The 22,555-nt window shown below is 46.0% G+C and overlaps 2 protein-coding genes across 7 annotated transcripts in view; one reads left to right on the forward strand and one right to left on the reverse strand.

The window, feature by feature from the left end:
* The window catches only part of RUFY2 (RUN and FYVE domain containing 2), a 142,445-nt gene that overhangs the window by 65,074 nt on the left and 54,816 nt on the right, over positions 1 to 22,555 (reverse strand). The window lies entirely within an intron of this gene.
* Positions 5,503 to 13,589, forward strand: HNRNPH3 (heterogeneous nuclear ribonucleoprotein H3). 6 transcript variants are annotated; one of them, XM_073685603.1, is made up of 13 exons: positions 5,503 to 5,660; positions 6,975 to 7,063; positions 7,365 to 7,523; positions 7,623 to 7,763; positions 8,235 to 8,373; positions 8,726 to 8,910; positions 9,508 to 9,594; positions 10,934 to 11,046; positions 11,330 to 11,465; positions 11,592 to 11,720; positions 11,840 to 11,934; positions 13,182 to 13,217; positions 13,314 to 13,589. In XM_073685603.1, exons 2-12 carry the CDS (start codon positions 6,985 to 6,987, stop codon positions 13,206 to 13,208), a joined length of 1,290 nt encoding a protein of 429 aa, XP_073541704.1. In that variant the 5' UTR covers positions 5,503 to 5,660; positions 6,975 to 6,984; the 3' UTR covers positions 13,209 to 13,217; positions 13,314 to 13,589. The 6 variants fall into 6 exon arrangements, with proteins under 6 accessions (XP_073541704.1, XP_073541703.1, XP_073541702.1 ...); XM_073685602.1 differs by having other exon boundaries at positions 11,840 to 11,929; XM_073685601.1 differs by lacking the exon at positions 13,182 to 13,217.

The following is a 22,555-nucleotide window of genomic DNA, read 5'->3' on the forward strand; positions in this document are numbered from 1 at the left end:
TGGCCCATCAAGAGTCACTCTCATTTCATCAGTCCATAAAACCTTTGAAAAATCAGTCTTAAGATATTTCCTGGCCCATTCTTGACGTTTTATCTTATGTTTCTTGTTCAAAGGTGGTCGTTTTTCAGCCTTCCTTACCTTGGCCATGTCCCTGAGTATCGCACACCTTGTGCTTTTTGATACTCCAGTAACGTTGCAGCTCTGAAATATGGCAAAACTAGTGGCGAATGGCATCTTGGCAGCTTCACGCTTGATTTTCCTCAATTCATGGGCAGTTATTTTGCGCCTTTTTTGGCCAACACGCTTCTTGCGACCCCGTTGGCTATTTGCCATGAAACGCTTGATTGTTCGGTGATCACGCTTCAAAAATTTGGAAATTTCAAGCCTGCTGCATCCCTCTGCAAGACATCTCACAATTTTGGACTTTTCAGAGCCCGTCAAATCTCTCTTCTGACCCATTTTGCCAAAGGAAAGGAAGTTGCCTAATAATTAAGCACACCTTATATAGGGTGTTAATGTCATTAGACAACACCCCTCCTCATTACAGAGATGCACATCACCAGATTTACTTAATTGGTAGTTGGCTCTCAAGTCTTTGCAGCTTGGAGTAGGACATGTATAAAAAGTATCGAAGTGATCAAAATACTCATTTGCCTAATAATTCTGCACGTGGTGTACAAGAATGGCTGGTGCTCTGAAAACAAAGCTGAGTGATCCAGGAGAACCTTCTTGATGGCTACAATGTCTCTTCCACCACAAGCAAAACTGTAAGGTCCTCGAGTCTGATGGGAGTAGAGGGTTCAATTACCTGAGTCTTTTTCCCGGTCATGGTGCAACCTCAGGTGGTGCAGGTATACACCAACTCCACACCATTTGCCAGTCAGTGGTCTTCTGATGTCATGGATTGTTGTAAGCATATTGGAGTGTTTAAGTACGACCATTCACCACCCTCTTCAGTCTCCTGTGCTTCAACCTCCACATTGCAAAAAAGCTATTTTTATCTGTATCTTTAGTATATATCGTCGTTTTCAAGACACCATCTTTGAAAATCAACCTCACGTCCAAAAACCTTACTCCTTTTTATCTTGTTCCAAAGTGAACTTGATAAGTGGATGACACATATTAATATATTTTTCAAATGAATATATGAAAAAATGTGGCTATGAATACTTTTTTAAGGCACTGTATAGGCCCCGTCACACATAACGAGATCGCTAGCGAGATCGTTGATACGTCACGGTTTTTGCGACGCAATAGCGATCTTGCTAGCGATCTCATTATGTCTGACAGGTAGCAACAATCAGGCCCCTTCTGTGAGATCGCTGATCGTTACAAAGCTTCCTGGACCATTCCTGGGTCGTTGCGCTCCTGCTGGGCAGTGTGCATCGCTGTATTTGCCACCTTATCAACGACCTCGTTAGCGATTCAGAACTGAGACACGTAGGCGTGCATAAATTGGACTTTTCTGCGCCCCTCGTCCCCGATTGGTGGTCGCTACAGCGTTCTCATTTTCCACCGTGCATAAAGAAGGCAACAGAATAGCGATTCCATCCTTTGTTTCTGACCTCGTGCTGGATTGCAGATCCTAGCAGAATTCTCCGGGCTGTTGATATCCGTTCATTCGACTGAGTCCTGATTTTGCGGATCGTTGACTGGCCGTACATCTGGTCTTGTTCCTGACTGCGTCCTTGTTTTTTCGGATCCCACCAGCGTTCTCCGGCTGTGACTCCACCAATCAGAGATGAGGGGGCGTGGAAAAGTAATTTTATGCACGCCTTTGTGACACAGTACAGTCACTATCAAGGTGTGGATCGTTGAAATAGCTGCTGTGTGAAAGCGTCCCAACGACCGCCGAGATCGTTAGTTAGATCGCTGGGGCGGCCGAAATCGTTGGGAAGTTCTGCATGTTTGACAACTCCCCAGCGATCACGAAACGACTCTCCAGCGATCCCAAAACCTTGACGTAATAACGATCTCGCTAGCAATCTCGTTATGTGTGACTGGGCCTTATATCTATTCCAAAGAGGAATTTTGGGAATGGATGTAAATCGTGTTACCTACCAGACAATGACATTTTGATGCGAGCAGGGTAGATAGTATTACCATAACAGAAGCAGTCATTGTCATAGATGAGGTGTAAGATTAGCATTAAAAGCCAGAAACTGGTGAAAGAAATAGTCATTTGCAGATGAATGCGTAGATGCATGGTGCACACCTACGAGTGTTGTGTAAACCCTTTTCTGTCTGTTGCAAATTCAATGCAACATTTTTGCTTTATCCTACATATTGTGGTGGGTCAAGCTACAAAATGCTACTGTAGCATCACTCACATTTTGAGAATTAAAAAAAATCTACATATACATACAGGTGCATCTCACTAAATTAGAATATCATCAAAAAGTTAATTTATTTAATTTCTTCAATACAAAAAGTGAAACTCATATTATATAGTCATTACAAACAGTGATCTATTTCAAGTGTTTATTTCTATTAATGTTGATGATTATGGCTTACAGCCAATGAAAACACAAAAGTCATTATCTCAGTAAATTACAGCAAAAAAGTACCTTAAAATATAACTTTTATTGTATATAAAATTAAAAAATATATAAAGTGCTATGTGCCCATATAGTGTAATAAATTTACACCGTGTATATAAAATTGGTAGTACTTAGGTGCAAATAACGTTGAACCTAAAATATGCAGGGTATAAACCTAATCATACCATATAGCATTATATAAGCATCAATCATGAAATATGACTTAAAAATATATCACCTTATTAGGTCAAACGAAGGTATGAATCCCCAAAGGTACTTGGCTGGAAAATCCAAAGCCCTTATAAAGGCAATATTAGCCAATGTACATATCCGCAGAATTCACTAATATCGATCACAATAAATTAGGAACCATCAGGAACCATATACCCCTGATGAAAGAATGAAACGCGTTGGGATGTTCCGTGGATCAGTCTATCACCCTTAATATAGGGGGAACATTAAAAAAGACCCGGGTCAGATTTTTCCAGTACTCATATGAGGATACAATGCCTGGATGGTAATAGAAGGCTCCTCATATGTCTGGCTTTACTGATATATACATACCTGCTGGTTAGAGTATAATGCTCGTTATGTTATGATCAGTTGTTACATGCATATCTAGGTATGATCACCAAATTTATTGTGATTGATATTAGTAAATTCTGCGGACATTACTGCGGATATGTACATTGGCTAATATTGCCTTTATAAGGGCTTTGGATTTTCCAGCCAAGTACCGAGATTGATTTAATACGCTTTTGGCATAGGCTGATTTATATCTCAGTAAATTCGAATACTTTATAACAACAGCTTGAAAAATGTTTTTAAAATGCGAAATGTATGAAATGTATGTTCAGTAAATGCACTCAATACTTGGTCGGGGCTCCTTTTGCATCAATTACTGCATCAATGCGGCGTGGCATGGAGGCGATCAGCCTGTGGCACTGCTGAGGTGTTATGGAAGCCCAAGTTGCTCTGATAGCAGCCTTCAGCTTGTCTGCATTGTTGGGTCTGGTCTCTCTCATCTTCCTCTTGACAATACCCCATAGATTCTCTATGGGGTTAAGGTCAGGCGAGTTTGCTGGCCAATCAAGCACAGTGATACTGTTGTTTATAAACCAGGTATTGGTACTTTAAACTGCGGCTAAAGCCCCCGTCTCACATAGCGAGATTGCTAGCGAGATCGCTGCTGAGTCACGGTTTTGGTGACGCAACAGCGACCTCACCAGCGATGTCGCTATGTGTGACACTTTGCAGCGATCAGGTCCCTGCTGTGAGGTCGCTGATCGCTGCAGAATGTCCTGGACCTTTTTTTGGTCGTTGCCCTCCCGCTGATCAGCACACATCGCTGTGTGTGACCAGCAGGAGCAGCGATCAGGCTGGTAACCATGATAAACATTGGGTTACTAGGGGCACACGCGCACCTAGTAACCTGCTGTTTATCATGGTTACGAACCTGCTAAAGTGAGCGGTAACCTCCCGCTCACCGTAGCAGAGTGGTAACCATGATAAACAGCGGGTTACTAGGTGCGCGTGTGCCCCTAGTAACCCGATATTTACCATGGTTACCAGCCTGCTCCTGCTTCAGCTGGCTGGTAACCAGGAGCAGGACATCGTGGAAAGATTCTTTCCACGATGTCGCTGCTCCCCTGATCGTTGGTGAGCCTGCCTGTTTGACAGCTCACCAGCGACCACATAGCGACGCAGCAACGATCCCTGACAGGTCGTATCGTTGTCGGGATCGCTGCAGCGTCGCTAAGTGTGACGGGGCCTTATGAGTCTGCGTCAGGTGATCTGCGGTCAGTCTGGGCAGTGTGCTCTGTATATGGACTGAAAAATAAGGTTGTGTGAACCGGGCCCAAGAGCGGATCTGAGGCTCCCATCCAGTGACCACAGACGCGGTGATGGACGGTGTCCTGCCAATCTGTCTGCACCCACTCTAATCAGTAACATTTTACCCCTAAGTCCAGCCATAAAAACAAAAACCAAGCTGCATCGGCAGTCTGTGTTCCTACGATCAAGAGTAGCGGCGTTTTGGAAGCAGTGGATTTTTGCTGCGTTCTAATCACGCAGTTAATGCTGCATGTGTTTAGGGAACTTTCCGCAGTATGTGCACAGCACATGCGGATTATCATTGGGAGACATGGCAGACCTTCTACCAAGCGTTTTTTGCGGCTTTTGCCGCTGCAGAAACGCTTAAAAAACGCATCGTGGGCACACAGCCTAAAAGAACCTTTCATGACGTCATTTAGTCATGTGACAGGTCACGCGACTGCCAAAGTCAGCGGTTGTGTGACCTGTCACATGACTAAATGACGTCACCGCAGGTCCTTTTTCACCACCACGAGCCGCCCAACACACCAGAAGCATCGCTTAGCAGATCAGGGGCCATCGGAAGGTTAAGTATAATGTATTTTTTTATTTTAAATTCTTTTTTTTCACAGTTTCTATGGTATCCAGGTCTGGAGGAGACTCTCCTCTTCTCCAGACCCGGGTACCATCCGCACATTGAATCGCTTCATATCCGCGTATGCACATGTAGTCATGCGGATATTAAGCGATTCAGTGCAAGTCAATGGCGGCAATTACGCTGCGTGTCCGCAAAATTAATGGACATGCTGCAGATTTTTCCCCAGTGGAAATTTCCGCAGCATGTGCACAGCACCTGCGGATTATTTATCATTGGGGACCATGGGGCACGTATTACCAAGCGTTTTTTTAAGCTTTTTCGCTGTGGAAATTCCGCGGCAAAAAAGCTTGAAAAACGCATAGTCGGTACGCAGCCTTGTAAATGCGACGGTCACTCCGCAGGCCGCGCACCCGCACACTGAGACCGCGCTGCTCCCCTCGCACTATTTCCTTAAATGTTGAGCTGTACAATAGTCTTCAGTAATATGGCGCCGGAGCACGAGACTGGAAAAGCACCAGGTCACGTGACACGAGAGCGCCGTGAGTGGGCACGTCACTTCCTGCCTTGCCTTCCCGCTCTCGACGAGAGACGGTTTTGACGTCATTACGCAGCACGTCTCGCCCCACGAGTGGTGTGTGTGTGTATGAAAGGAACGCCCGGCGCTCGCCCAGTCTCTCTTCCAGCTTTCAGGCCGTCCGCTCACACGCCAGGTAAGTGGCTCCACATGGCCGGTGAGGTGGGTGCTTAGGTGGGAACAGTCAGCGGCCCCTGTGTGCTGGACAATTAGGTAGCGGTTTTCAGCCAATTTCCGTTACTGCGCCTTCCGCCATGTGGACGGTTACTCCCGTGCTCCTAGTTGTGCTCAGCGCTACCGCGGCCCGTACCCCGTGTGCAGCGCGCAGTGCCGGCCGCCGCCATTTTGTGCTGCCTTGTAGTACAATAGTAACGTAATAGCGAGGAGCCAGTGTGCGGCTTCCGGCAGTGCCGGGCTGCTGATAGCGCGCTCATCTCCGGCCGCGCTCTGCGACTACACAGCCTGCGCCTGGTACACCGTGCGTCCCGGGCCGTGCTAGGAGGTGCGCAGGGAGCCCGCTCTGTATGGCGGCTGCGGAGCTACCGGTCACCAGTGTGCGGATCACATGTATGTTCCTATCAGGTCCTGGAGGTGTATACTGGCTCCTCCCTGTAGGGCCCCCGGTAGAGCGGGATACACCTGTATACTGGCTCCTCCCTGTAGGGCCCCCGGTAGAGCGGGATACACCTGTATACTGGCTCCTCCCTGTAGGGCCCCCGGTAGAGCGGGATACACCTGTATACTGGCTCCTCCCTATAGGGCCCCCGGTAGAGTGGTATACCTGTATACTGGCTCCTCCCTATAGGGCCCTCGGTAGAGGGGTGTACCTGCATACCGGCTCCTTCCTATAGGGCCCCCGCTAGAGGGGTGTACCTGTATACCGGCTCCTTCCTATAGGGCCCCCGGTAGAGTGGTATACCTGTATACCGGCTCCTCCCTATAGGGCCCCCGCTAGAGGGGTGTACCTGCATACCGGCTCCTTCCTATAGGGCCCCCGCTAGAGGGGTGTACCTGTATACCGGCTCCTTCCTATAGGGCCCCCGGTAGAGCGGGATACACCTGTATACTGGCTCCTCCCTGTAGGGCGCCCGGTAGAGGGATACACCTGTATTCTGTTACTGGAACTATTTATCTGTATACTGTCGCCTTTCTTCAGGCTCTTCTTTGGCATAAAGGTGACTGGCTAATTGCTGGCTGTTTTGGCACACTTTGCGTCCCCCTCTCACCACCACATTTAGGACTTTGCTCTATTGATCAGAGTTGAGCGGCCGCAGAGAATCTGCTGTGCAGACTGGGGGCACTGGTCAGCTTCTTATTGATTCCTTCTAACAAAGTGTTCAAAAGCAACCAACCGTTTGGGATGCACATCTCAGCGGTCCCACGTCCTGGCAGTAATGATGAGACTAGCATCCTGCACTGTCCTGTTAATATCATCTTTATTCTTCTTCAGAGTTATAACCATGTCAGACGAATGTATCGTGAGAGTGAGAGGACTGCCGTGGTCCTGCACACGGGAGGAGGTGCTGGAGTTTTTTTCAGGTATTGCTCACAATGCTACTGTTTGTTTAGTGAGGAATTCCTATGACATGTAGTATGTAGGGATTATATTCTTCTCACGAAGGCAGCACAGAAATGTCTTACAGAAACCGAACACCAAACTAGTGCCACCTATGCAAAATTGTAATCTGTAAGGTATGATCTGTGCTCCGAGGCATGGACACTGATGGATCCTCTCTCTTGCCACAAGGAAAAATTAGAAATAAAGTACAATTGTAGGCTAGAGGGTGCTGCTACAGCTGGACTTGTCTCTAGTGCTAAAAACTGTATTTTTGTACATTAGCGGACTGCTGTATTGCTGACGGAGTGGGTGGCATTCACTTCACAATGTCCAAGGAAGGTCGCCCTAGCGGAGAAGCCTTTATTGTACTGGAAACAGAAGACGATCTAAAGAAAGCATTGGAGAAAGACCGCAAATATATGGGCCACAGGTACATTGAAGGTAAGGACCTCCACCACCTTACTGCTCTGTAGATCTCGGTGTATAATCAGACCATGCTTTTAGTAATATAGCCTATTAACCCACTTTTTGCTGTTCTAGTTTTCAAGTCAAACAATACAGAAATGGAATGGGTTTTAAAACACAATTCTAGCGAGTCGGAGTCTGACACGGACGGGACGGTCAGACTCCGTGGTCTTCCATTTGGCTGCAGCAAGGAAGAAGTTGTGCAGTTTTTCTCAGGTACCTGTAGTTTCATAATGCTTGGATTCTTTTTTAGTTGAGCCTTGCAACAGATTGCTACTACTCCATTAATCAGAAGCTGTTCTACTGTAACAATCCAAGTTAGGAGTATAGTAAATGGTTGGCTCAGTTACTGGCATGTTACATGTCCATGTTCTCTTCTGTAAAAACAGGGTTTTATTATAGCAGTAGGAAAAACTTTCAGGAAGTTTCTCCTTCTGGAATAGTTTTCATTTGTTACATAAAAAAAAAAAATTAAATTGCCAAACACCATTGACAATGAAGTGTATATGAGCCCTAAGTATCATGTTGTAGATATGCTAATATTGCGGGGTGGCGGGAGCTAAACATAAATGTGAGCTGATGTTAGGCTATTGGGATTATTATAAAGTTGTCGGTATTGTTAAGATGGGTTTGTTGCAGCCTTTAACACTGTTCCCCTTGATGGGGTTATTTGTCCTTGGGTTAAAGGGTTGAGAATCCTGCCAAATGGGATAACATTGACGATGGACTACCAGGGGAGAAGCACAGGGGAGGCCTTCGTGCAGTTTGCTACAAAGGAGATAGCAGAAAATGCTCTGGGGAAACACAAGGAAAGAATAGGGCACAGGTGGGGATGGACAGAACGGGATGGTTATATTTCTGTTTTGTTTCATGTTTTCTTTATTTTTTGGGGCTCTGTGGTGGGAGGGGAGGTTTTTACTTTTATTTTTATTTTTTTGTTAAATCGTTAATCTATTTGCAGTCAATAAAACAAAGTGGTATCTACTAATATTCTCTTCCAATGCTTTCTTTGAGAATCAGCTTTCCGTTTTCTGAGCTCTTTAAGCTGGGTTGTACTGAAGCCTATAATACCGCTTATACATTCAGTGGAGCCACTATAGATATTATTTTTAAAGCTAGGCATTTTTTTTTATTTAATCCTTACTTACATTATTTCTCTTTAAACAACCCTGGCATAGATACATTGAGATATTTAAAAGCAGCAGAAGTGAAATTAGATCATCGTATGATCCACCCAGAAGGATGATGGGGCAGCGCCCTGGCCCGTATGACAGACCAATGGGAGGTCGAGGTGCTTACTATGGAGCTGGCCGTGGTGGTAACATGTATGACCGCATGCGTGGCAGTGGAGGCTATGGGGGTGGTAAGTAATAACCTATACATGCACACTTGCTTTTGTTAATTTTTTGATGGCCTTTTACTGGAGCTGTAAATATTTTTATGCGTATAATACATTTTCCTTAAAATTCAAATGTGCAGTAAAAAATCTGCAGTGTTCCTTTTAGTAACATCCTGAACAATTTGCTGCTACTGTAACTTAGTTTGTACATCTGCCACTTGTGAACATAAAAATGGGTTTGGTCAAGCTCAACCCCTTCACCCCCAGGCAATGTTTTGTGTTTATTTTCTCCCCTTCTTCCAAGAGCCTTTTTTTCTATTTTGTGGGACGAGTTGTACTTTTAAATGACTCCATGCATTCTGCCACAGTGTACTGTGAAACAGACAAGATTCCAAGTTCAGTGAAATTGCTAACAAATAGTGCAATTCCACTGTGGTTTTTTTTTTTTTATTATTATTATGGGGCTGGGTGATGGCTTATTTTTTGCGCTCTGAGATGACCTTTTTACTGATAGCATTTTGGGGTAGCTACGATGTTTTGATGTAAAAAAGAAGAGTTAACTTGGCTTTATTACACCATTTTCATTTGTGTTGAAAACTTGTGCTATTCATTCTTTTCTAGGTTATGGAGGATTTGATGAGTACAGTGGATACAACAACTATGGATATGGAGCAGATGGATTTGATGATCGACTGAGAGAAGGTAGAGGTATGTCCTTACGGACATTATTTTGATACTTACGTATATAACTAAATAGTCTAGGTTGGGGCTTACTGCAGATTACTATTGTATGTGGGTCCATGTTGAGCCATTTTAAGGCAAATCTATTGACTCCTGGCAACCAGACGTATAACAAAATAACCTGGCACGTCTTATTCCCTTTCCATCTCAAACTGACCAGCAGTAGCGCCTACATTTTCAAGTATGTCCTGCACAAAAACTATGGCTTATGCTACAGAGATTTTTACATTTGTCACTTTGGATGTTGGCCACACCTGCTGATTCTGCAGCAAGCCATTCAGTGTGCATGGGGTAATGGCAGACTCCATTAAATGTTCAGGCTCCTGGATTGTCACATGCCTGATGCTTTGTTCTCAAGGGAGATAAGCTATCACCAAAGGTGTCTATCAATGCTTCCAGTTACATACACACATAAAGCCCCCGTCTCACATAGCGATATCGCTAGCGATATCGCTGCTGAGTCACGGTTTTGGTGACTCACCAGCGACCTCACCAGCGATGTCGCTGTGTGTGACACTTTGCAACGATCACGCCCCTGCTGTGAGGTCGCTGATCGTTGCAAAGTGTCCTGGACCATTTTTTGGTCGTTGGCCTCCCGCTGGTCAGCACACATCGCTGTGTGTGACCAGCGGGACCAACGATCTGGCTGGTAACTATGGTAAACATCGGGTTACTAGGGGCACGCGCGCACTTAGTAACCCGCTGTTTACCATGGATACCACTCTGCTACGGTGCGCGGAGGCTCCCGCGCACCGTAGCAGAGTGGTATCCATGGTAAACAGCGGGTTACTAGGGGCACACGCGCACTTAGTAACCCGATGTTTACCATAGTTACCAGCCCGCTCCTGCTTGCAGCAGGCTGGTAACGGGAGCAGGACACCGTGGAACGATTCTTTCCAGGATATCGCTGCTCCACTGATCGCTGGTGAGCCTGCCTGTTTGACAGCTCACCAGCGATGTATTAGCGATGCAGCAACGATCCCTGACAGGTCGTATCGTTGTCGGGATCGCTGCTGCATCGCTTAGTGTGACGGGGCCTTAAGGCCAAGTCCAGTGTACATGAGTATTGGAGGGGGTTAGAAGAGACGCCTGCTGGCCTAACTAGTGTTTGTCAGCTATCTTGGGTGAATGATGAGCCATCAAGCCTCCTGAGAGGTGAATTACTAATGCTAATATGTTCTTTAATGTTTTAAAGTGTTTTTTAGGGAGAACAATGTGGGCTAATATCTGCTTGCTCAATCATATTCTGAAGATGATGGATATTTTTTCTCTAATGGAAATTAAAGTGTACATATTTTTTTGTTAGGTATGCCTCAGGGTTATCCTGGAGCTGGGGATGCAAGCTCAGGCTTTCACAGTGGGCACTTTGTTCATATGCGAGGCCTGCCTTTCCGTGCCACTGAAAGCGATATTGCCAATGTAAGTAGCTGGGTGTTCCTAGTGTGACTGCGCCATAGTATAAATGGAGCTGAACATGGAGTTTAAATTACTAAGTTGTAATGACTTTTCACTTGTACCATTGGAGAAATATATGTAAAGACTATGCTGCAATCGTAATGGACCAGCGTTTAGTAAAACGCTTGGTGTGAGTATGTTTGGGTGGGATGGGGGCTGATCGGAGAGAGTAAGATCTGTATATTGAGTGTTTGTCTGATCACTACAAGGTGAATGACTTCCTAATTATCTGACATTTTGTGCTTAGTTCTTTTCTCCACTGACACCAATCAGAGTTCATATTGACATTGGCACGGATGGAAGGGCCACTGGTGAAGCTGATGTTGAATTTGCAACCCATGAGGATGCTGTAGCAGCCATGTCTAAAGACAAAAACAATATGCGTATGTAAACCTTATCCTACTCCTTTTTTGAGCTGAATAGGCTCATATATATATATATATATATATATATATATATATATATATATATATATATATATATATATATATAATTTTATTTCTTTACAGAGCATCGGTATATTGAGTTATTCCTGAATTCCACTGCTGGTGGTGGCGCTGGAATGGGTGCTGGCATGGGCACAGGAATGGGTGCAGGCATGGGCACTGGAATGGGATGTTATGGTAGAGATGCGCTAGGTGAGTTATCTAATAAACCCCTATAAGGTGTTACAGTAGTTTTAACTCATTTTTATGTTTTGCCCCAGTGTCATGCATGTGAATTCATTATTTTTCTTTCTCAAATGTTTTCTTTCCAGATGGCTCAGGGTATGGTGCAGTAGGGAGAATGGGTATGAGTGGAAACTACAGTGGATGTTATGCAAATCCCGATGGTCTTGGTGGATATGGTAATGTATGAAATTGCATTCTTTATTACTTCATTTTCTGTATGCTTCTACCTGTGATCATGTAATTCAATGTGGCTACCACTAACCTTCAATGATGATCTGTAAGGCATTGTAGGCCTATCTAAGCCAAGGTCCTCGTAGATTATCTTTCCATTGGCTAGTAATGTGAGGCACACAGAAATACCCTTTTAAATCTAATAATATCTGACATTTATCATATAGCTACTGGATATACTATAAATGACAGACTGGCCAGCTTTTCACTCCTAGCACACTGACTTGGGCTATTTTCCCAAACTTGTATGAAGGTGAATAGAGCCATACATCCAGTGTCCAGTCACAGCGGCACAAGACTCTTTCCTGAGAAGTATTTGCATCTATCAGTCATTTATGGGGTATCCAGTATTAATACTATAAATATTTGAGAACAAAATACCCCTTTAAAACTACTACTACAACTTACATTATGCCGATGGTCCATTTTGTACGACCATCTTTTGTAAAGGATTGCTTCTTGACAAATAAGGCAGTAGCTGCATTATGTGCCAAGTGTTCACCCATGGTTTAATGCTTGGTCGCAATTTTGGTAAGAAGCAGGTTACTCGGACCTTGCCCTTTAACACATAGGCCAAGCAGCGTGCACGGTCTATGCTGTCTGCCTTTTTGGAATAATTATAGAATAATCAGATATTTTCTTACTAATTGTATTCCTGTTAAACTGCAGCTGTTCTTTGTATGTGGACACAGGCTCCCACATTATCTTCCCATGTATGTTTAGATGTCACTGACTGCATGAATAATCTGCAATAATTTACACCACATTACCTGTACATGCACTTCTCAAACCTCCCAACATATAGCAGAAAAATCCTAATTGGCTATGTGGAATGCCCCAATATTAATGGTAGTGATGTTTCATCTTTGGCACTACAAAAGGTGAAGTTCATGACATGAATCCACGTGTAGCACGTAGTTTGCTGCAGAAATACTTCACTGTCTTGATTGGATTATCTGATCGTGAGAGCTCACATTGATTATTGGCCCCAACACCGCGCTGCAGGCTTAATATTTATACTGATGTAATGGCAGACAGATTGTTACTGATTTTCCACAAGGGAAAATATCATGCATTAATACTAGAATTGCACCTCAAAAAAAATTAAGGCTGTGCTGTAGAGTTTTTATCTTTTTAAACATTTGTATCTGACATGGTTAAATAAAGATGGAATTCCCATTTTATGGTTAAATACAGGTGGAATCACGTTTGGTGCTGGAGTAGATAATTTGTGTGAGTCATGTTTTTTGTTTTCTAGTACTGTGTTTTTTCACAACTATATTTTTATGGAGAACTGATTATGACTTAATTCAAACTTGTTTTTCACAGGAAGGGGAAATTCTGCAAACAGTGGGGGCTACTTTGGACAACATGAGGGCATGAATACAGCTGGCTGGCGCGGATTATATTAAATGCTTTGTTGCATTACATTTGTGGAAGAAGCAGTTTGTTAGTTATGTTGTTTTGTGTTTTGGTCTTGTGCAGAATTTGTACAAGGACATTGATCTTAACATTTTTAGTGAGCCGAGTACAGTGGATTGTTACTGTAGGATTTCATTTGTTTGAATGCAAACATTGACTTTGAATAAATTTTTTTTATAATCATTGTGTGTTATTTTATGCTTCAGATGGCTCTGATTAACAGAGTCTCAAAATGCATATAATGGTGTAGTAGGCAGGGCTGTGAAGTTTGTAAGCCAAACCTTTGACACGATTTCCCTGACTCCACAGCCCTGCCTCATTACTGAGCGTGTACATAAAGTGCAGCACAGATTCATAAAAGCTGAGATCCTTTGAGCAGGAACAGAACAGACATTTATAGGACATTTCATAACTTTCCCAAATTCTTATGAAAACATTTATAGCACATCCTGCATTGTACTACAGTACCCAATGTATTATATATGGTCAGTCCATTTTATTCTGACTCCACAGGCCTGTTAGTAGGGTCCTCGGCATATAGCATACAGCAGCTATAAGGATCCGTTTACTTGGACCAACCGGCGGTCATTTAAAGGCAGTGTTTTGTGAACAAAAAATATATTTTAATTATTGAATCTTAAGAGTAAAAAAAAAATTCCTGTACGGTCAGACACAGCCATTACACAGTACACAGCAGGGGCACATTTATAAGATTCTCAGCACAGGGACATTTTATTTAAAACCTCCAATTGTGGAGCTTATTCCAAGATCTATTGGTTAACCCCTTTACTTCCGAAGGTGGTTTGCAATTTCATAACCAGGCCAATTTTTGCAATTCTGACCAGTGTCCCTTTTATGAGGTAATAATTCTGAAACGCTTCAACGGATCCCACTGATTCTGAGACTGTTTTCTTTTGTGACATATTGTATTTCATGATGGTGGTAAAATTTGATATGACTGATGGTGAAAAAATTGAAAATTTTGCAATTTTCACACTTTTTATGCCCTTAAATTAGAGAGATGTCACACAAAATAGTCAAATAACATTTCCCACATGTCTACTTTACATCGGCACAATTCTGGAACCAATTTTTTTGTTAGGAAGTTATACAGGTTAAAAGTTGACCAGCGATTTCTAATTTTTCCAACCATTTACAAAACTTTTTTTTTTTTTTTTTTTTCCCCCACAAATTTTACTATATACCCAAAAATGTGTTTTTCCGCAAGGATATTAGGAAAAAATGGACCCCAAAACTTATGCAATTTCTCCTGAGCATGACAACACTCCATATGTGGGGGAAAAACCACTGTTTGGGCGCACGGCAGGGTTCGGAAGGGAAGGAGCGCCATTTGACGTTTTTGAATGTAAAATTTGCTTGAATTAGCGGACGCTATGTCGCGTTTGGACAGCCCATGATGTGCCTAAACAGTGGAAACTCCCCCTTCCCTCCCCACAAATTACACCATTTTGGAAACTAGACCCCCAGGGAACTTTTCTAGATGTGTGGTGAGCACACAGAACCCCTAGGGGCTTCACAGAAGTTTATAAGGTGGAGCTGTTACAAACAGGCTCTCATCGCTACAGAAATGCCAAACATGTGGATGCGAACTGGTTTAGGCACACGATGGAGCTCAGAAGGGAGGGGGCATTTGTATTTGCGAGTGCAGAATTTGCCCAATTTTTTTTTTTTTTTTTTTGTGGGGTGAGTGGTGATGAGCCATGTCGCTTTTCCACAGGCTCTTGTGCTACCAGTAATGTGGAAGCACCAATATTTCTGACAACAGATGATGGACTTGAGTGAGGACTTGCTTTTTTTTGGGGTGGATTGAGTTGAAGCTTTTGTTGGGAACATTTTACGTAACCTATTGGATCACATTTATCCTGCGCTTTATACTGAGCACTTATCTGGGTTTCCATCTAAATCTCCGAGGGATCCATTCACTATAGCGAGTTAGTTACTCTGGACTCCGTCTGGTCTCTGTTTAGCGGTGTGTGTCTTCCCCTTCCTCTCAAAGGTTCACAAAACTGGCTGATGGCACTTTTATGCACGCCTAATAAGACTGATGTCGTGTGATCACAGACCAGATGGCATCCACAGTGCCTCCATCTGCCTCATTACAGGGAATCTTCTGCTGGGGGTTCTGCCTGCATCACGTATTTCAGAGATTTACACGGAAGCCCTGGTGTAAGCGCAGGATAAATGTGCGCTGAACGTTACTGTGATCTTTGTGAGGCGGAATGAACAAACAAATCAACAGCAGGTGAAGAATTGGTTTTATTTTTCTCCTTCCCCCATGACGGCACCACGGAGAGAGGGGATCCGCCCTTCAAGGACAGGAAACCTACAGATAAAAAGGGCGGTACCTCTCTCCTGCATCAGTTGGTTTCCTGTCCTTGACGGGACCCTACAGTCCGGAGGAGGCATACCTGCGGGGTGCCAGAAGATGGACGTCGTGGGATGCCAGGCCCGGCCAGTCCGAACCAGGCAGCGGGGGTCCCACTGCCTCGGCTGGTGCGGTGTTCTGAAGTGCCACCGCTGAGGTCAGTGGGCCTTTAGGGTGTGCGGAGGGGGGTCTAGACGAAGAGGAGCGAGGATGGTGCTAGACCCCCCCTGGTTGCGGAGGTGTGAACGCGCGCGGCCCGACAGCATGTACTTATGCTTCCGGGTTCACCGCGCATGCGCGGGCGCCCCTGGATGACGTGGCGCCGCAAAGCATGACTGGTTAATCCAGTCTGCGCGGGCGTCCTCCCTTACGCACGTGCAGGGGCGCCCCCGAATGACGCGGTGCCGCAATAAATGACTGGGTAACCGGTCTGTGCAGGCGCGGGCATCCCCCCACGGGTGCGGGGGGGTGGCCAGGTCACTACAGCCACTATGGGAGAGACTCCCCGTGCCTTAAAACACAGCTGAGAAAGCCAGTATTTGCTCTTCTGGGCTCTGGCACGCTGTGAAAAAAAAAATTTTATACTGTAACAATGAGTGACCAGGACCTACCTGAGGAGCAGCAGCTACATCATCAGTCGCCACCACCACCGCCAACCCAACGGAAAAAGGGACCGGAAGGCCAGGACCGGAGTGGAAGCGGGCGCTCTGGCAGATCGTCGCAGCGCAGCAAGGACTCCACTTCGGCATCTTCCAGGAGGACTCTGGCTACAAAGATGGCTCCACCTCCTGAACCGGTACCTGCTCTTCCGTCTTGTTGGTAAGTGAACTTCGTGAAAGTCCACTTTGTAACTAGGGGCCCTTGCTCTCTCTCTCTTTTGTCTCCTGTAGGGAAAAAAGAGTAAAGGGAAAACAAAAAATAGGACTTGTGCATTATGCACTGAGGACTTGCTCACTACTTGGGAAAAGAGACTGCAGCTCCTGCATTGAGCAGACCATATGCGAGGGAACCCCGAGATTTGCCTCTGATCTTAGAGACCTAATTAAGTCACAAGTGAAAAACACTATTAAATCTTTTCAGGGCAAAAGAGTAAAGAAAACTAAAAACAATATCCCCCGAGTCCACGTCTAGTAGTTCTGAGGATGACGGGGATTCGGACACTTCCACCTCTTCCTCCTCCTCTTCCTCGTCTACAGTTAGAGGAGGTCGGAGCTGTTTCCCCGTTGAGGAAACAGATAGCCTCGTCAAGGCAGTCAGGTCTACCATGGGTCTAACAGATCCCCGGCCCAAAAAAATCCATACAAGACTTGATGTTTAGCGGCCTAGAACAGTAAAAGAGGAAATCTTTTCCACTCAATGAACATGTTCATTCGCTGATTATGAAAGAGTGGAAAAGACCGGAGAGGAAGGGCTTCCTTTCCCCTAAACGAAAGTACCCATTTGAGGACCCCGTATGCTCCTTTTGGGAGAAAGCACCGAAACTGGATGTCGCTATAGCTAAAGCTTCAAAAAAATACTCCCTTCCATTTGAGGACATGGGTGTCTTGAAAGACCCCATGGATAAAAAGGCAGACACCTTCTTAAAGGGTTCCTGGGAAGCCGCTGGGGGGGAGGGGGGGGTGTTAAAACCGGCGATAGCTGCCAGTACGGCCAGATCTCTAATGGTCTGGTTGGACCAGCTAGAATCTCAACTGAGGCAGAAGACATCCAGAGACTCAATCCTTGAAGCCATCCCGATAATGAAAGGGGCAGCAGCCTTCCTGGCAGACGCCTCAGCGGACTCCGTCAGGTTAAGTGCTAGAGCGGCGGGGCTTGCCAACGCGGCTAGACGAGCCCTCTGGCTCAAATGTTGGCCTGGGGACCTACAAACTAAATCCAGATTGTGCTCCATCGCCTGCGAGGGCGAGTTTCTATTTGGGCCTGCCCTTGATGACATCCTGGATAAAGGAGATAATAAGAAACGGTTTCCTGTCCCGTCTAATACTGCTTACAGGAAACCTTTTCGGAGTAGACGATTTATGCGTAGGAAACCCCCTAAAGAGCAGGATAGGTGGGAAGACAGGAGAAGGAAGACCAAGGGATTCCTATTTAACAAGCCCTCCAGTGATAACAGAAAGGCCCCCCAATGAAGATTTGCCCCGAGTGGGGGGAAGGCTGTCAAGTTTTCTCCCGGCCTGGGAGCTAATATCCAACTGCTCATGGATTCTGACCCTAATTCAATCGGGCCTGAAACTTCAGTTCTACAAAGTCCCTCAGAGAAACTTCATTATAACCCCCGAAAGATCCTCAAACGAGGAGCAACTAGCCTTGGAGCAGGAAATCGGGGGACTAGTAGGGAAAGCAGTCCTCCAGGAGGTCCCGGGGGGGGGGGGGGGGGGGCACTGTCATTTCTATTCTCCACTATTCCTGAGAAAAAAACCAGATGGGACATACAGGACGATTGTGAATCTGAAAAAGCTGAACAAGCTATTGAAGGTGGAACCCTTCAAAATGGAAACAATAAAATCTTCAATAAAAATGCTGTTTCCTGGTTGTTTTATGGCCGTCCTGGACTTAAAAGACGCTTATTATCATGTCCCGATACACAAGGACTACCAGAAGTTCCTCAGGGTAGCGGGTAGCTGTTCCTATGGGTGGAGTGGTCAAGCACTACCAATATACAGCCCTCCCATTCGGCATCGCCATAGCCCCAAGGATCTTCACCAAAGTGGTGATGGCTCATCTAAGGGAGCAGAATACCCTGGTCGTCCCATACCTAGACGACTTCCTGATAATAGGCAGCTCCTTCCTGGACTGCAAATCCCATCTGGGAAAGGTCATGGATTCCTTGACTCGCTTAGGGTGGCTTTTGAATCTGGAAAAGTCCAAGACAGAACCATGCCAGATACAGGAGTACCTAGGCGTCATACTGGATTAAAAAATTCAGGAGTGTCGTCTCCCCTCAGGGAAAATTCAAAAAATCTTAAACCTGATATCACGGGCAAAATCCCACCCGTCTATGTCCCTTCGGAAGGCCATGTCCCTGCTAGGTTCCCTGACAGCGTGCTTTCCGGCCGTTCAATGGGCTCAAATACATACCAGAACCCTTCAGTGGGAAATCCTAGAGGCAGAAAAAGCACTAAAAGGGCGTTTAGAAGGGCGGTTAACGCTATCTGTAAAAACCACACTTTCCCTAGAGTGGTGGGGGAACATACACAATCTGGGCCGGGGGATTCCTTGGACAATCCCGACACCGCAAGTCCTGACCACAGATGCAATCCCCGGGGGCTGGGGGGCCCACCTCAACAACCTGGTAGCTCAGGGGGTCTAGACAGAACGCGTGAAACTAATGTCCTCAAACATGAAGGAGCTCCTAGCAGTAGAGCAGACACTCCGGGAGTTCATGCACACACTACAAGGACATCACGTGAGGGTCTTCTCAGACAACCGAGTAGTAGTGGCATACCTGAACCACCAGGGGGGTACACGGTCCCATTCCCTAATGCAGACGACAGAGGTCATCTTTCACCTAGCCAAGGAGAACTTGCAATCCCAATCCGCTCTACACATAAAAGGGGTAGAAAACCGCACCGCAGACTTTCTGAGTCGGACTCAATTGAAGCAGGGCGAGTGGGAATTAAGTCAGGCGGTTTTTCGGCAGATTGTACAAAGGTGGGGCCGTCCCTCCATAGATCTGTTTGCCAGCAATCAGAACAAAAAAAACACGCTCTTTTTGCTCCCTAGATCCCAAAGGGAACCCGGTAGCTGTGGATGCCTATGATCCCTTGGAATTACCCTCTAGCTTACGCTTTTCCTCCGACCGCTCTGATTCCAGCTGTTCTGAGGAAAATCAGAGAAGAGGAAGCGAGGGTAACCCTAATAGCTCCCTTTTGGCCAAAGAGAGCTTGGTTTTCATGGCTGAGGAGGTTGTCAATCTCCGATCCATGGGTTCTCCCAGGGCTCCCAGACCTTCTTTCTCAGGGTCCGGTCCTCCATCCTCAGGTGTCAAGCTTGCACTTGACAGCCTGGAATTTGAGAGGGCTCTTCTGAAGGACAAAGGTTTCTCCCCAAATTTGATCAACACACTACTTCAAAGTAGAAAACCAGTCACCACCAAACTATACGGGAAAACCTGGAAGAAATTCCTGTCAGTCTCCGGTTCCAGGTTGGGTGGGGAGGTTCCGTTGACAGCTATCCTGGAATTTTTACAGAGGGGTTTGGAGCAGGGCCTGGCCACAAGTACCTTAAAAGTTCAAGTTGCGGCCCTGGGAGCACTCTATAATTTTGACCTAGCCAGGGATAGATGGGTATCTAGATTTATTAAGGCATCAGCTAGATCCCGCCCTATCCCATCCCGAAATACTACACCCTGGGATTTGAACTTGGTCCTTTCAGCCCTAACTGAGGCACCTTTTGAACCCCTGTCAGAAGCATCCCTAAAAACTGTCTCTAAAAACGGCACTCTTGGTAGCTCTCACATCCGCATGTAGGGTTAGTGATATTCAGGCCCTATCGGCAGGCCCCCCCTTCACACAAATCTTGGAGGATAGGGTTATTCTGAAAACTGACCCTGCCTATCTACCAAAAGTGGCGTCAAGATTTCACAGATCCCAGGAAATCACCCTCCCTTCTTTCTGCCCTAACCCTAGGAACACGAAAGAGAGGGCCCTGCATACACTAGACGTCAGAAGGTGCCTAATCCAGTATCTAGAGGCAACACAAGAGTGTAGGCAGGATAGTTCTCTCTTTGTCTGCTTTCAGGGCCCTCGTAAGGGGAAGAAAGCTTCTAATGGCACGCTGGCCACATGGATAAGGGAGGCCATCACATTATCTTACTCCTCACGTGGAGAAGCTGCCCCGGAGAAACTGAAGGCCCACTCAACAAGAGCGGTGGCAGCCTCCTGGGCGGAGGAGGCCGGTGCTACGATAGAGCAGATATGTAGAGCGGCAACCTGGTCTTCCCCCTCTACCTTCTTTAATCACTACCAGCTAGACTTAACCTCTTCTTCAGACCTTACTTTCGGGAGAAGGGTTCTGGAAGCTGTGGTCCCCCCCTAATGAGTCACTTCTCTGCAATTCTCTCCGTGGTGCCGTCATGGGGGAAGGAGAAAGACGTAGTTACTTACCGGTAACGGGATTTCTCAGAGCCCATGACGGCACCCGTACATTCCCTCCCTTCACGTGTGGGTGCACACGCTTATTAGTTAATTATTGTAGCCACGTGGTGTGTCTAGCGAGGTCTTAAATTGTAAAATGGGCTCTGAGAAATCCCGTTACCAGTAAGTAACTACGTCTTTTTACGCCGTTCCTCATGTGGTATAATTGATTAGGCGACTTTATACTTCGGGTCGGTGCGATTATAGCGATACTGGATTTATATCAGGCTTTTATGTTTGGCAGCTGTCACACACAAGACGCTTTTCATTACAAAAACTAGTTTTTACATTGCCATATTTTAAGAGCTATAATTTTTCCATACTTTGGCCGACAGTCACGTGACAACTTGTTTTTTTTCCGGGACGAGTTGACGTTTTTTTATTGGTACCATTTTCGGGCACGTGACTTTTTTGATCGCTTTCTATTCAGATGTTTCAGAGGCAGAATGAACAAAAACCAGCAATTCAGGAATAGTTATTTTGTTTTTATTTTCCCATAACAGCACCACCTGAGAGCGGGTATCTGCCCACCAAGGACAGGAAACCTACTGAATAAAAAGGCGGTACCTCTCCTCCGCATCAGTTTGGTTTCCTGTCCTTGAAGGGAACCTCTGAAGTGCGATGTTTAATGGAATTTACCAGGCTGGAGGGTGTCCATGGACGGAAAATTGCATTTGGGTCTGAGATGCACTGCGGGCCAGGAGGTCGGCGGAGCAGGCGGGTCCTCTTCAGAATGTCCTGGGACTGCGCGCGCTGGGGTCTGCTTACAGGCTGGGCCAAGCGCGCCGGATTACATTCCAGGTCTGCACAGGTAGGCCGGACGGGAGGCCTCCAGTGGAGTCCGTCGGGACCCGCTTCCGAGGTTGCATACGCGAGCTTGCTGGGGATTATGTCCTGTGTGCCTGATGTCAAGCTCGCTGGAAATCTGGGTCTGCGCACGTACAGGGTGCGTGACAGAAAGTTCTGGCACACCCTGATGACGTAGCGTGACGGAATACAGAGCCGTCCGGGACTGCGCACACGTAGGGCGCGTATCAGGAAGTCAGACGCGTCCTGGGGCCTGAGCACACCGGAAAACATGGCGGTGGCGAAAAAAAATAAATAAAGCCTTGTCTACCCGAATATCCGGGGGTGGGCTGGACTGAGGATGGATGGCATCCCTCAGCTATTTAAGAGCGGGAAAGCTGCAGGATAGTGGTGCCTGCACATCTCCAATATGGATCGAGAACAGCAGTCAGCTGAGCAGCAGCCGCCAAAGGGTTGGGGTAGGGTAGGGTTAGGGTTTGGCTATGGTGGGGTTCTATTAGGGTTGGGGTTAGGCTTGTGTTGGTATTTTATCAAAAGTAAAAATAATAAAATTACTATATGGTGATTAAAGTTGAGTGCAAGTGTTCGCTACTTGAGTTTGCATCGGGTGCTCTGGTATGCACCGAGTATCGCGGGTGCTCAAGTGACATGCTCAAGTCTCTGCCCCATATGTTTTGCAGCTGTTATACAGCCAAAAAAAACCTCGCAAGGATTTCCTGCCATGCACGAGCGATCCCTGCATGGTTTTTTGTGTGGCTAACAACTGTGAAACATGCGGGGCGGGGACTCGAGCATGTCACTCGAGCCCCTGCGATACATGG

The sequence above is a fragment of the Phyllobates terribilis genome, unplaced genomic scaffold, assembly GCF_046119375.1.
Source record: "Phyllobates terribilis strain yellow unplaced genomic scaffold, ASM4611937v1 Scaffold_5__5_contigs__length_657084704, whole genome shotgun sequence".
Lineage (NCBI taxonomy): Eukaryota > Metazoa > Chordata > Amphibia > Anura > Dendrobatidae > Phyllobates > Phyllobates terribilis.

Coding starts and splice junctions, on each gene's coding strand:
- HNRNPH3 (XM_073685599.1), top strand. CDS start 6,985: ATGTCAGACGAATGTATCGTGAGAGTGAGAGGACTGCCGTGGTCCTGC. Junction 7,064..7,364: donor GGTGCTGGAGTTTTTTTCAG/GTATTGCTCACA, acceptor TTTGTACATTAG/CGGACTGCTGTATTGCTGAC. Junction 11,721..11,839: donor TTATGGTAGAGATGCGCTAG/GTGAGTTATCTA, acceptor TTTTCTTTCCAG/ATGGCTCAGGGTATGGTGCA.